Raw genomic sequence first — 14,480 nt, 5'->3', positions numbered from 1 at the left:
TTTTGCATGTAGCTGTCCAGTTTTCCCAGCACCATTTATTACAGAGACTCTTTTCCCCATTGTATATACTTGCCTCCATGGTCATAGATTAATTGCCCATATAAGTGTGGGTTCCTTTCTGGGTTCTCTGTTCCGTTCCACTGATCTATGTGTCTGTTTTTGTGCCAGTATGTGCTATCTTGATTACTGTAGCTTTGTAAGATAGTTTGAAATCAGGGAGCGTGATACCTCCACCTTTGTTCTTCTTAAGATTTTTTTTTTTTTTTTTTTTTGTTCTTCTTAAGATTGTTTTGGCTATTTGGGGTCTTGTGTTTCCATACAAATTTTAGAATTATTTATTCTAGTTCTGTGAAAAATGCCATTGGTATTTTATAGGGATTACGTTGAATCTGTAGATTACCTTGGGTATATGGTCATTTTAACAATATTAATTCTTCCAGTCCATGAACACAGTATATCCTTCCATCTGCTTGTGTCATCTTCAATTTCTTTCATGAGTGTCTTACATTTTTCCAAGTACAGGTATTTTACTTGCTTAGATTCATTCCTAGGTATTTTATTCACTTTGATGCATTTATAAATGAGATTCTTTTCTTAATTTCCCTTCCAATAGTTCATTGTTAGTGTATAGAAATGCATCTGATTTCTGTATATTAATTTTGTATCTTCCAACTTTACCAAATTCATTGATGAGTTCTAGTAGTTTTTGATGGCCTCTTTAGGATTTTCTAAGTATAGTATCATATCATGTACATACAATGACAGTTTCACTTTTTCCTTTCCACTTTGGATTTCTTTTATTTCTTTTTGTTGTCTGTTTGCTGTGGTTAGGACTTTCAATTCTGTGTTTAATAAAAGTGGCAAGAAAGGGTATCCTTGACATGTTCCTGATCTTAGAGGAAATGCTTTTAGCTTTTCACCATTGAGTCTAATGTTAGCTGTGGGTTTGTCATTTATCGCCTTTCTTGTTTAGGTATGTTCCCTCTATATTCACTTTGTTGAGAGTTTTTATCATAAATGGATGTTGGATTTTGTCAAGACCTTTTCCTGCATCTTTTGAGAGGATCATATGATTTTTATTCTTCAGTTTGTTAATGTGGTGTATCACGTTGATTGATTTGCAGATATTGAACCATCTTTGCATCTGGGGATAAATTCCACTTGATCCTGGTGCGTGATACTTTTAATGTACTGTATTGTTGAATTTGGTTTGCTAATATTTTGTTGAGGATTTTTGCATCTATGTTCAACAGTGATACTGGCCTGTGATTTTCTTTTTTTGTGATGTCTTTGGTTTTGCTATCAGGGTGATGCTGGCCTCATAGGATGAGCAGAATGCAGAAGTGTTCCCTCCTCTGCAATTTTTTGGAATGGTTTGAGAAGATATGTGTTAACTCTCCTCCAAATATTTGGTAGCATTCACCTGTGAAGCCATCTGGTTCTGGACTTTTGCTTGCTAGGAGTTTCTTTTTTTTATTACTGACTCAGTTTCATTACTGGTAATTGGTGTGTTCATATTTTCTATTTCTTCCTGGTTCAGTCTTGGGAGATTGTACATTTCTAGGAATGTGTCCATTTCTTGTAGGTTATCCATTTTATTTGCATATAATTGTTTGTAGTAATCTTGTATGAACCCTTGTATTTCTGTAGTATTGGTTGTAACTTCTCCTTTTTCATTTCTGATTTTATTTATTTGGGCCCTCGCTCTTTTTTTCTTTATGAATCTGCACATGCCCATGTCTTGGAGTGATTTGTGTGCAGGAGAGGGATCACTCTACTCACCTAAATATTTGCTTGATCATTAGCTCCTGAAGTATAAAGTGTGCAATTAGAGTGAAGTGTAAGATCTTAGTACATAATAAGTGGATGCTTCTATAAGTAGTATATGTGTAAAGTCAGTTATTTTAGTTCACAATTCAGATGTACATATACACACACATACATGCACACGTGCTCATAACATGAAGTCAATTACAATCACTCTCATGTTGTAGGTTCAAAACTTTAGGTAGACAAATGTCAAATATATATGTTTATATATATAAATATATGTATATACATTAAAAGATTTTTTTAACTTCCTTTCAGACTGACCGGATGGGTGCTGCTAAAACTGTTCAACAGCTTCTTTTGGAATATTCAAATTCACAAGGGTCAACTTGAGATGGTTAAAGCTGCAACTGAGGCAAGAATTATGTGAATCTGTCATTCTATATTCTCCACATTTGCAGAGTGATTTTTGAGTGCTTTTTGAAATGTTTTCTTGTATACTGTTGTGCATTCCTACACATTTGCAAGATTTTCCCCCGTGTGAGGTAACTACAGTAGTTATGTATTTGTGGGGGATAAGTGGGGTAAAGGAGCACCTTCCAGCAATATGCAGGATTCATTCTGTAAGTTATCTTGCAATAACTCTGAAAATCAGGGAGAACAATCCTTATTTTATAAATGAGGAAATAAAGGCACATATAGATTAAGAAATTGTCCCAAGCCACAGCCAGTAAGTCTCTTGCCCAGGATTTCAAACCAAACCAAGCTTGTGTCCAAAAACTATGTTCTTTTTATATGATTAGGGCTTCCTCTCAGAAGATACATCGTCAACTTGAACCCTTGATTGTTCTCCTCCTTCCCTGATTCTTTTATGTTGTTGTAGTTGTTTTTAGCTAGATGATATTAAATTGAAAGAAGTTCTTATTATGGAAAAATGTTTTTAAAGAATGAGTCACTAAGTAGCTCATGTTTGAATGACTTTAACCAAATGTGAAGTTGCAAACTGTAATTGAACTTTCCATCTGAATTTTAAATTTGGTGTTTTTCCTTTTGCTAGATGAATTTGCCACTTATATTTCTACCAGTTCATAGATCACATATTGACTATCTCCTGCTCACTTTCATTCTTTTCTGCCATAACATCAAAGCGCCATACATTGCTTCAGGCAATAATCTCAACATCCCCATCTTCAGGTAAGATCAGCTTATTTTGAAAGTTAAGGTATGAAGATTATATTTTGAATTTTTCTTTTTTTATTATACCTTTTGATACATTTATTGTAATGACATTAGCTTTTTAATTTTTGTTATAAAAGTAATGCATGCTTATTGCAGAAAATTTGGGAAGTACAAAAAAGCATTAAGACCATCATCATTTGAACTTATGTGCAAAGCAGAAATAGAGACACAGAGGTAGAGAACAAACGGGGGAAGGGGTGGGTGGGATGGATTGGGAGATTGGGATTGACATATATACACTACTATGTATAAAATAGATAACTAATGAGAACTGACTGTATAGCACAGGGAACTCTACCCAGTGCTCTGCGGTGACCTACATGGGAAGGAAATACAAAGGGGATATATTTATACATGTGGCTGATTTACCCTGCTGTACAGCAGAAACTAACACAACATTGTAAAGCAACCATACTCCAATAAAAAAAAAATACAACAAAAAAAGACTATCATCATTATTTCTGTGTTTTATATGGGATATTTGGTGAACTGTGAATAGCTAAACTTATCAGCAGTGTTTATCAAACATATAAAAGGCAATTAGAAAGAGAAGATAGCAAATTACTGTATCTGACTTGGCAGTGAGCAGGTGGGGGCAGGGTGGTGGTAGGCAGGTGGTAATGGTATAAAGGTAAGAAAGAACCATACCTGTTACTTTGACCTCATAATTTAGTAGAGCTAGAAACATAATAATTACAGTATAACATAAAAGGTATGTTTTAGAGGTTTTCAGGGGAATGCAGTGCATTCCATTCAGAGGGAATAGTATGTGAAAAGGCAGAGTGATTTAAAAGCATGATATGGTCATGAAACAGCAGGCAATTCTTAGACTCTAGGGTTAGAATGTAGGGTGCGTTAGGAGGGATCAGAGGCTGAAGGTGGTGACTGCGTAGGTAGTGAGAGTTAGGTCAAAACAATTTCTAAGCCAAGAGTTTAGAGTGTATCCCATACTTGAGAAATGATACGTTCAGATTCGCATTTTGAAAAGTCATTCTGGATTAGAGGGAGTTAGATCAATTCTGACTCTATTGCAATAGTTCAGACAAAAGATAATGAAGGCTTAAATAAAAGTATAATAGTGCTCTTGGAGAAGAGGTCACAGATTTGAAAAGTATTTAGTTTCATACTTAAAAGTACAAAGCATCTCAAAGGTCAGCTCTGTGAGTAGTAGAGAGCACGAGAGGATGAATGTGGAGGGACCGGAAGGGAAGCAGGTTGTGCAGGTGGCGCTTCACAAGGGGGCAGTCACTGCTTTGCATGCCATGAAATCTGATCCTCAGCCTCACGGTCCAAGGAGCTCCTTCCTAATCCCTTGGCTCAGAGTTCTGTAGCTAATGTGATGCATGTGAATGACTGAGAGAAGCCATTCATTCATGCAGTAAGCCAGTACTTACCCAAATGTGCTCTAGACAAGGGAGAACAAGATACATAGTCCTTACTTTCAAATAGCTCATAAAATAATGGGGAATGTAGGCAAACACCTAGCTCTCATCCAGTGTGATATGACCCTACAGGGCAGACACGTTTTTCCAAGTATCAGAAAGTCTGTGTTTTCTCTCATGGGTACCTCTTCCCAGTGTCGAGGAACCTGGAAAGTTGAATTAAGAAGTCATCAGAAAGGTGCTTAGGCGTGAAGAGGACTGTTCCAGCTGGGCTCTTAGAGAAGCCTTGCCCCATAATAGTTTGCCTCTTCTGTAATCAGAACAACTCATGTACTCATTCCCTCCAGGTTGGATTGGTTCTCAAGGTGGATCTCTGGGGAAGTACTTAATAAACATTGATAATTCCTCATAATCCAACTTCCCTTTTCACAACCTCTATGCCAGTCGTTGCTCAGCTTATCATTCCTTCAGACATGACAGACTCTAGGTAACCTGGCCTGTTTATTTGCAGTGTTCTTTTGTTACATGCCAGTCTGTACATTCACAAACCACTTTTCAAAGGGACTTATTTTTGTGATGGTTCATCTCATTTATTAAGAATTTATTCTGCAGAGTTTTACTTTCAAAGAGTGACATTAAGTTCTGGATATATCTTACTGTGGCCTCCTTATGCTGACTGTAGAAGATTCCAAAACTACATATTAATATTTATATTAATATCACTGTTTGAACAGAATAGGAGGAGGCTCTGAGTTGGAAAGGTTGACTTAAGTTTTGGAAAGTTTCAACCTCATATCAAAATAATTCATCAGTGCTGTAGACAGAGATGTGGGGTTGTGTGAATTGTTTTATTGTATGGATGTGTAAATGAAGCAAATTTTGGTTTCATGTTTTGGGAGGATGGTTATGCTTGGTTCCAGTTTGATAAAGTTACCCTTGTCTTACTGGGATACTCTCTAAGAAATACTTATTTGAGAAGGTTTCCCCAAAGGAGCTTTTGTAACATCACATTCATCTTGTAGTAAATGTGCCATAGGAAAATTTTGGGATGTCTAAAGGTCAGTGTCTTGAGACCCTGGACAGGGTTTTAAAATTTAGCAGTATTTTATAATCCTCTTAAAGTCTGTACCAGCACCTTTGCGGGGTAATATATCATGTAAACTCCTTTTGGCTTAGAACAGATGTAACAGAGCTTCATTATACACAGTGATATTCTGAAGGCTAATGAATAATGTAAATGACTGAAATACGTCAATATATGGAAAATGGAAAAATGTCCACATTTTCACAATCAGCAACTCAAACAACACATGAGGTTTATATCCAAATGACACGTTTCGAATAACTTGGAATTTGAGTACTCTTTTTAAATTTTTCTTTTTAAAAAATTAATGTGTTCTTAAATTTATAGTACCCTGATCCATAAGCTTGGGGGCTTTTTCATACGACGGAGGCTAGATGAGACGCCGGATGGACGGAAAGATATTCTCTATAGAGCTTTGCTCCACGGGGTACGTGTGATCTCTAATTATTCTTAAAGTCGTTATGGTAGCTATCACAGTAGAAGAAAATGAGACTTGATTGAGATTTTTTTAAAAACGTCTGAGTAATTATTTCAGTGATTATTGCTTGGATATGGGTTTGATGATTACTTTTTGTTATCACCAAAATATAACATTGGAGAAGCTCTTTTGATATTATCTGCGTGAGCAAAATATTTTGTCAAAAGTTATAGTTTTTTGTTTTTTTTTTTTAGGTTTAACTTTGCTGAGCTTATTCTAAGTTGGGTGATCTTGAGTTCATGAGTTCATGTTTTACTTTCTCCTTATATTCCAGCATATAGTTGAACTACTTCGACAGCAGCAGTTCTTGGAGATTTTTCTGGAAGGCACACGCTCTAGGAGTGGAAAAATCTCCTGTGCTCGGGCTGGACTTTTGTCAGTTGTAGTAGATACTCTGTCTACCAATACCATCCCAGACATCTTGATAATACCTGTTGGGATCTCCTACGACCGTATTATTGAGGGTCATTACAATGGTGAACAACTGGTAAGAGGACCACCTGCACAAAAGTCATCTTTGCTTTTCCAGTCTTTTGCTTTTAGATAAGTGCTTTTAGAATTAAGAAAAGTTTTGTTACTCTCTAATTTTATAACACTGTAGGAAACGTGGTAGGATGGGCTTTCATCCCCTATGGCAGCCTGATTGGTAGTGCTGATGTGGTAATTTCCTGCGTTTGGAGGAAGTGGCATGATTAGATTAATCATGCCTCGGTCATGGGGTCGGGAAGTGGAAGAATACTTGGTACTGAGTTGCCGCCTCTGCCCTGGGGAGGGTATACGTGGCTCGGTCTCCCCAGGGCTTGTTGCTTATGTGTAGAGTTTAAGTTAAACCTAAAGAACTGGTGGGATCATGTTGGCAAAGCAACTACAAACTAATTTTGAGCCTGCAGTAATTTTTTTAGTGAACTTTTTTACTGAAGTAAATAGTTACAGAAGAATGCACCCATCATACGCATGTAGCTTGAATTAGCACAAAGTGAATACACCTACATAACCAGGACCCAGGTCAAGGACCCTAGAAACCTCCCTTATCCCTCTCTCATTGTTTTCCCCTCAAGGGTAACCACCTATCTTGACTTCTTACCGAATAGATTAGTTTGCCCATTTTTGAACATTATATAAATGGAATAATGTAGTGTGTGGACTTCTTATCTCTGGTTTCCTTTGCTCAGGCAACACCTGTTTGTTGTTACAGGTAGTTACAATTTGTTCATTGTCATAGCTGTACAGTATTACAGTGTATGAATATACAATTTGTCTATTCTCCTGTTGGAAAAAAAGTTTGGTTTCCTGGTTTCAGCTGTGATCATTCTTGTACATTTCTCTTGATGACCATATGTATGCATTTTGGTGGGTATATGCCTGGGAGTGGAGTCATTGGGTCATAAAGTATATGTATGTTCAGCTTCGTAGATGCCGCCAAACAGTTCTCCAAAATGGTTTTACCAACTTACTGTTCCTCCCAGCAGTGTGCAAGTTCCAGAGGAATTTAGTTTTGTTCTTATTTAGTGTGGAAGTCTTGGTCATGGTACTTGTTTCAAGCTTACTGCCCAAAGCATATCAGAAGCTCAAGGACTCCTAATAATTGGAGGCTTTAGAAATAAAGTGATAGACCTGGATTATTATTATTATCTCTTGTGAGACCCCTCCTTGTGTTGCCTGTGTCAATTCTGAACATATGCTCCACTCGCCCTGACTGCGTCTCATGACATCATATCTGAGTCCTGTGTCCCTTATACAGCTGACATTGTGCCTTATGCATGTTAAATATTCAGGAAACACTTACTGAATGAATAATTGGCTCAAAGGCCACTCTGGGGCTGAATTTGGCATTTGGTTGCCTAATGTTACATATTTGGACCATCGTGATCATCAGACCACAATAAGGTGGCCTCTCTGACATCTTATTTTTATCTGAGAACTGCAAAACAGTTTTTCAGGCTGTTACGTCATTTTTGTCCTTCAGTAGTTTGCAGTTCTATTTTTGTGAATGATGTAAACAATGCACTAAATGAAGTTGTGTTAAATGTTTCCTTTTTCATTGGCCAAATTACCTCCCCAGTGACGTGATTACATCTTTTAGCATCTTTGAGTGCTAAACATTTTCTGACAGGTCTCAGTCAATGAATACTTATTTTCCTTCATTCGTTATTATCTTTTTCCAGACAAACCATCGGTTTCCATAAAAAAATTAATAAACTTTATTCTTTGGATAATGATGTTTGTATATTTGTTAGCTTTATTTCTTACCATGCTCTTCTTTCAAAATTGCAAATTAGGGAAAACCTAAGAAGAATGAGAGCCTCTGGAGCGTAGCAAGAGGCGTCATCAGAATGTTACGAAAAAACTATGGATGTGTCAGAGTGGATTTTGCACAACCATTTTCCTTAAAGGTGAGTGTCTGTTGAAATGAAGCTGTGTCAGCCTTGGTGTAGCTCAGTGTCACAAGATCTGGGCTCTAGTCCGGCCTCTGATGCCTCCTCTCCATGTGAGTTGGGGCCTCACTTTCTTCTCTTATAGAACGGGGACTCTGACAAGGATAGTGTTTCCTAAATTATTCCACTGAAATGTGCCTGTTGACAAAGGAGCCTAAATGTCTATGTTTGGGAGATACCAATCTCAAAATGTATTGCTATTTTTATGAGAATTTTGCGTGTTGCTTTATCTATATCAGTATTTTATATTATGTTTTAAAATTGCCCTTAAGAGAAATTTTTCAAAACGTATCTCACAGCTGGGTAACATTGATAGTCTAGGATGATGCTGTATTCTACTGAGTGGAGTCTAATACCTACATATTCAGAGGAATAGTGCCATCGTCACGGAGAAGCCTGGGGCTGGTGGGTCCCTGAGGTCCTGCAGTTTTAAATTCTTCAGATTTTCAAATTGGTAAAGGAGAAGGGAAGGATGGGGAGTTGGGAACCTAAAGATAAGGTGCAGAGATGTCCTGCTTCTCCTCCTGTTCCACTCTTTGGTTTTACTTTGAAAGAGTCCAACTGCTATGCTAGATGCATGCTTTCTGGCCTTAAGTGCTTTTGACTTTTAGGGACCTCGTCATTTCCTATCACTTTTTGTTGTTGTTGTTGTTGTTAATATTGCACAGCTTCTCTTGTTCATGATTTGCTTTTGAATTGAGGTTCTTTTGAGTATAACGTGACCTTCAGGTTGTCAGATTTCCTTTAGAAGGTATGGTTGATGACTTATCACTGTTAGTAATATTGGGAATGCCAAATAATTTCATGAAGATATGAGAAAAGTTAAATTTTCCCCTTAATTTTTAAATGATTTTGCTTAAGTATCATCCTGTTTTTTGGAGTTTCTGTTCTTAGATTTCATGCTTAACAACATTCTATGAGTTATTCTTCACTTCTGAAGACAGCTTAGGATATAGAAAGTATTTCTCATGTTATGTAATATGGCTCATTTTATTAACATCTCCCTTTTTACTTTTTGAAGGTGAAATTATATTTTATATATATATTTATGGAAGTGAGACAGTGGGAGTAAGTGATTATATTTTATTTTATTTTTCCAGGAATATTTAGAAAGCCAAAGTCAGAAACCTGTTTCTTCTCCACTTTCTCTGGAGCAAGCGTTGTTACCAGCTATACTTCCTTCAAGGTAAGGTTCCTGGAAATTTTTTATACTGACCCATCAAATATCTGTTATTTCTTCTATTGCATGGAAGAATTTGTTAACTTTATTAAGGACATTCATGTTCTTGTTTTTACTTCCTCACTTGAGTAACTTTTCTCTTGGTCTGATAAAGGATCTTGAAATTATGTGTTTCCACATTAGTTTGAAGGTTTTTGATTACTTGCATCATAAAATCTTTTTGATTTTGTGAATCATGTAAGAGTTCTTATCTGATTTATATTTTTGAATGTTTGAAATGTTCTTTTTGGTAGTAACTTAGGCTATGCATATTGCATGTTCATGCAACGTATGAAAGAGTTTTCCTATGGGAATTTTCCAGAATTCAAATCGAATTGTCACTTAGAGAAATAGACTATTAAGCCCTTCCTTTAATATATGTTCAAGTATTGAATTTTTGAAAATGTTTTAAAATGAGGCATCTTGCTTTGTGCATTCTTTCTGCCAGTGAGTTCTGGAAGTGATGTACCAACAGACTATTTAGTCATAATTAAATAACACGTTTTGGTCAGGAGAGTGTGTTAAACATAATAAGGTATATTATGGAGTAAAACAACCCATAGAAATTATCTGTGGCTTAAATTTAGAATATGTAGAAATTTAAAGTGTCTAATACATTGTATCTTAAGCCCACGTAGTATGCTTTGTGAAAGAGTGGGGTTATAGAAGTCTTAATTAAAAAAACAAAAACTTTTTAGACCCAATGATGCTGCTGCTGAAGGTACAGACGCGTCCATTAACGAGTCCAGGGATGCAACAGATGAATCCTTCCGAAGAAGACTGATTGCAGATCTGGCTGAGCACATTCTCTTCAGTAAGTAGACTTCCAGTCTTTAATTCCATAATTCAGATTCGGTGTGATGCAGTACGAACCATACAGGTTTTGGAATCTGCCGAAGTTAGGTTCCACTTCTGGTTCTAGTACTAATACACAGAGGGTGATAGGTAAGTTATTAGAAAGAAAGTGGTGCTGAGAGGATTTGAGGTAACCCAGTGAAACATCTCACACCGTGCCTGGTAATTAGCAGGTACTCATGTGGTAGTTGTTAGGCATTTAAAAAAATTGCCAAAATGATTTGTTGCTTCTTTTGCTTATGAATTAGTCTCTTTGAACTAACTTGTGGTACAACATCTAGGTTTACAGTTGCATGTCCCTTTCCCCTGTGACCCCATGATCATTTTTATTTGGCAAATATTTTGCGGCTATTATGTGTAAATTTTTGTTTTAGCTGTGGGGAATACAAATTGAATAATGGTTCTGTACTTAAAGGCGTATGCTCTTCTCAGTGGGATAGTTGTACACAAATAATGCAAATGGGCGTGACTCAGAGTGGAGTGAGTTACCTGCAGAATTAGCTGTACTTAAGTTCCGAATTGCAGCATGGTGTCATGTTGTAGAGGCTGCTTTAAGGTCGCAGAGCAGCAGCAGCGCGGGGCCCTTGGGGCGCCACCCAGGCGCGATCTCCTCACCATTCCCTGTGCCTCCCCACCATGAGGTCAGACTCTCAGCATTTCCTGCCGACACCTGTGTGTAGGCTTCTTCACCTCGTCCCCCTCCTTTCACTCTAGCTGCCTCTACTCCTGCTTTACGCTGGGCCAAGGTAGTCTTTCTGGAGCACATTTGATTGTGTCTCTCCCTTGCTTAAATTCTGGATGCTAAAAATAATTCATCCTTAAATGTTGAAGAGTTGTAAAATGAAGATAAAACTCACTACCCAAATAACCAGATGTGTTGCTGCCTAGTCTATAAAAATATTTTTTACCGTTCTGTATTGTGCTATTTTCCATTTATAACACAAATACTTAATTAAAAAAAAAACTGTAAATTTTCTTTTTAAAGGCCAAATATATATGGTACTCGGTACTTTTTTGTTTCTTAAACACTGGAGACAACATCAATTGTGAATGAAGTATTCATGAATTCATTATCATCTCAGAAAACCCACAGATGTTGTCTTATTTTAGATTATTCCATAGATGTTCTCATATTTGATTCGTATGATTAATAATTTTCTACAAATTTAGAATATTGAGTTATGGACTATAGCCATTCTCAAATGTATTTCTGCCCCCTTCCTTCCTACCTCTGACCTGCCTCTGGGCCAGGTTGAAAAGAGGAAATTAAAACGTATTGAGCACCCATTACTCTGCGTCCTGTGCCAGGTCAGTCATTTCGTGCTCACACAGTTCAGTGAACCAGGTGGATGCTCATTGTACCAAAGGAAAGCTGAGGCTTGGGAATTTAAGACATTTCCCCCAAGTCCCCATCCCTCACCCCCCCCCCCCCCCACTTTGTTTTAATGTGGTGGTGAATACCTGCAAGAGGAGTGAAGTAGAGTTGCAGGTATAGTAGACTGAGGCCAGGAACAAGTCAAGAAACACTAAAGTAGGATATCCCGTAGAGCTCTTAGAATAGGCTCATACTTTGGGTCTTGGTATTTCCATGAAGATGTCTCTTGGTCACTGAGTAACTAACTTCCATTGGTTTGGACTGAGGGCGGACCTGTCTTAGGCTGAATTCTATTATGTGATGAATAATGATCTCTAATGAGGTTCCATTGGCCCAGAACATGGTATAATGTTGTAACTTCCCAATGGTAAATCGGTTATAGGAAATGTGGCAGAGGACTTTTATAATTTTAAATACTCCTGATTAAGATTTAGGTACTTTTAAAAAGTTTTAGCTATATTAAAAAAAAAGTGCAACTAAAGATCTGTGTTTGCCTTCCAGCCGCTAGCAAGTCCTGTGCCATTATGTCAACACACATCGTGGCCTGCCTGCTCCTCTACAGACACAGGCAGGTATGTCTGCAGTGTCACCTGGAGTTCAATAGAAAGCATGAAAATGCTTTGTCAGCTCTTCAGATACTTGTCCACTGATAGATTTGGCCCCCTTCCAGCTAGTCCTGTGAGATAAACAATAAAATAAGCTAAGGACTCTGCCCACAGGTCCTTACACCTGTGGAGGTGTAAATGGAGGAAGAAATCTACATAAAAAAACCTCAGAGACTGTTTTATATGACAGTAAGACATTCTTTGAGTAATACAGTTAACATAAATAAGGCGTATCTCATCAACATGCGGAAAGTATTCTGATAGCTAATGGTTTCCAAGCTATTTGATTTGTATTTTGGACCTGCGCTCTGCCTTCCCACAATACACTTGTCTAAGCCCTGTGATGGGAAAGACTGTGTCTGTCTGTCTGCCTCTCTCGCAGTCATGTTCTCAACACCAAACATAGTGCCAGTATATAGACACCAAATAAATATTTGTCAGATAAATATTTAGAATGAGGGAAATTCTTGCTAAAAAATAAGTACTTCTCACTTTCAGATGGTGGCTTCTCCCTTTTGTGATCTTACGTGCTTGTATCATGTGTTGTGGCTAGAGTAGTCTCTGGATGTGGAGTATCTTGACATTCCTGGGGGACAGCTCTTTAACCAGTCTTCTGACTTTCTTTACGCGGTGTTTTGGCTCTTTTTCCGTATGTGCCAACAGCGAGCTGCAGGAAAGCCAAGGCAAGAAAAAACATCCTTGGAACGGTCTCTTCATCTTTTGGGAAGGAGGTTTTCTGTTCTCATGAGACCACTTCTGTCTGTTTCTCTAGGGAATTGATCTCTCCACATTGGTGGAGGACTTCTTTGTGATGAAGGAGGAAGTCCTGGCTCGCGATTTTGACCTGGGTTTCTCAGGAAATTCAGAAGATGTAGTCATGCATGCCATACAGCTGCTGGGAAATTGCATCACAATCACGCACACCAGCAGGAACGATGAATTTTTTATTACTCCCAGCACAACTGTCCCATCAGTCTTTGAACTCAACTTCTACAGCAATGGGCTGCTCCATGTCTTTATCATGGAGGCCATCATAGGTATGTCGGGCCCTGAAATATTTTTGTGGCAAGTAAAATGGCCAAAAGCACATGGCGGTGTCTACTTCAGTTTGGATGATAGCCCCTTGTTTGCGGGAATGTGTTGCTATAGTTTTAGTTTTCAAATAAAAATGTCATCTGCTATGTCCCTGTTTATAGCTTATTCTTACATTAGCTGTTCAACAAGTAGTAACTGGATTACTGTATGCATAGTATTACACGTTTTACTAGGGAGGAGAGGTAAGATGTCTTGCTATTCATGAGCTGAAAATCTAAGTGAGATGAGACATACACAACAGTGAAGTGAGTGGAGGCAACAGAGGAGACGGAGAGCAGACGGGATGGAAGCTTCTGAGGAAGGTTTGATAGGGTTGGGATCACATGGAATCACAAGAAGTAAATTCTGAAGGGATTTACTTAAATTTCTCTAGTGAATGCAGATAATTATTTTTGATGTATTAATAATCTATTGAGGTAATCCAACTAATCTGAGCCAATTGAAGTTTTTCTTGGAGATCTAAGGCTGCCAGCTTCATTGATGCTTTTACTTTCTCAGCCTGCAGCCTTTACGCAGTTCTGAAGAAGAGGGGCCCGGGGGCGCCTGCGTCTCCCAGCTTGATCAGCCAGGAGCAGCTGGTGCGCAAGGCCGCCAGCCTGTGCTATCTGCTCTCCAACGAAGGCACCATCTCTCTCGTAAGTGAAGACTCTTTAGTGTTGCCTCTTCTGTTTTTCTTGAGCATCTTTGTGAAATCATAAAATGCTTTCCTTTTAGAGAGTTTTTGGCCCATTATTGAAGCTTTTATCCTGCTCCTGGGTCTCAGTGACCACCAAACCATTATGTCGTTACTGTCTTGGTTTGCCATTGGGGTCACTGCTCCAGCGAACCCTTCGCGTGCTGTGAGGTGTGATAGGACAGATGGCTCAGCGTTCTCTATCACTCAGATCCAGAGTTATTGAGCTCTTATTGTGCTTAAGCCCCTGGGTCAGGGGTTTGTAAATAA

The 14,480-nt window shown here is 38.1% G+C and overlaps 1 protein-coding gene across 6 annotated transcripts in view; it reads left to right on the top strand.

Moving 5' to 3' along the window:
• GPAM (glycerol-3-phosphate acyltransferase, mitochondrial) overlaps window positions 1-14,480 on the top strand; it is a 67,649-nt gene that overhangs the window by 43,951 nt on the left and 9,218 nt on the right. For all 6 annotated transcript variants that reach the window (XR_014249252.1, XM_082408294.1, XM_082408293.1 and 3 more), the window contains 10 exons: window positions 2,089-2,185; window positions 2,828-2,964; window positions 5,803-5,902; window positions 6,228-6,440; window positions 8,233-8,346; window positions 9,489-9,574; window positions 10,306-10,421; window positions 12,339-12,409; window positions 13,215-13,479; window positions 14,036-14,172. Coding sequence is in view for 5 of the 6 variants with exons in the window: in XM_082408294.1 (XP_082264420.1) it covers window positions 2,089-2,185; window positions 2,828-2,964; window positions 5,803-5,902; window positions 6,228-6,440; window positions 8,233-8,346; window positions 9,489-9,574; window positions 10,306-10,421; window positions 12,339-12,409; window positions 13,215-13,479; window positions 14,036-14,172 (1,336 nt within the window). In the remaining variant the exon portion in view is untranslated. The remainder of the gene's footprint in view (window positions 1-2,088; window positions 2,186-2,827; window positions 2,965-5,802; window positions 5,903-6,227; window positions 6,441-8,232; window positions 8,347-9,488; window positions 9,575-10,305; window positions 10,422-12,338; window positions 12,410-13,214; window positions 13,480-14,035; window positions 14,173-14,480) is intronic.

Source organism: Balaenoptera borealis, assembly GCF_965194805.1.
Source record: "Balaenoptera borealis genome assembly, chromosome: 10".
NCBI classification, from domain to species: domain Eukaryota; kingdom Metazoa; phylum Chordata; class Mammalia; order Artiodactyla; family Balaenopteridae; genus Balaenoptera; species Balaenoptera borealis.
The sequence above is the reverse complement of the archived record's forward strand: the minus strand, read 5'-3'. Positions and strand labels throughout refer to the sequence as shown.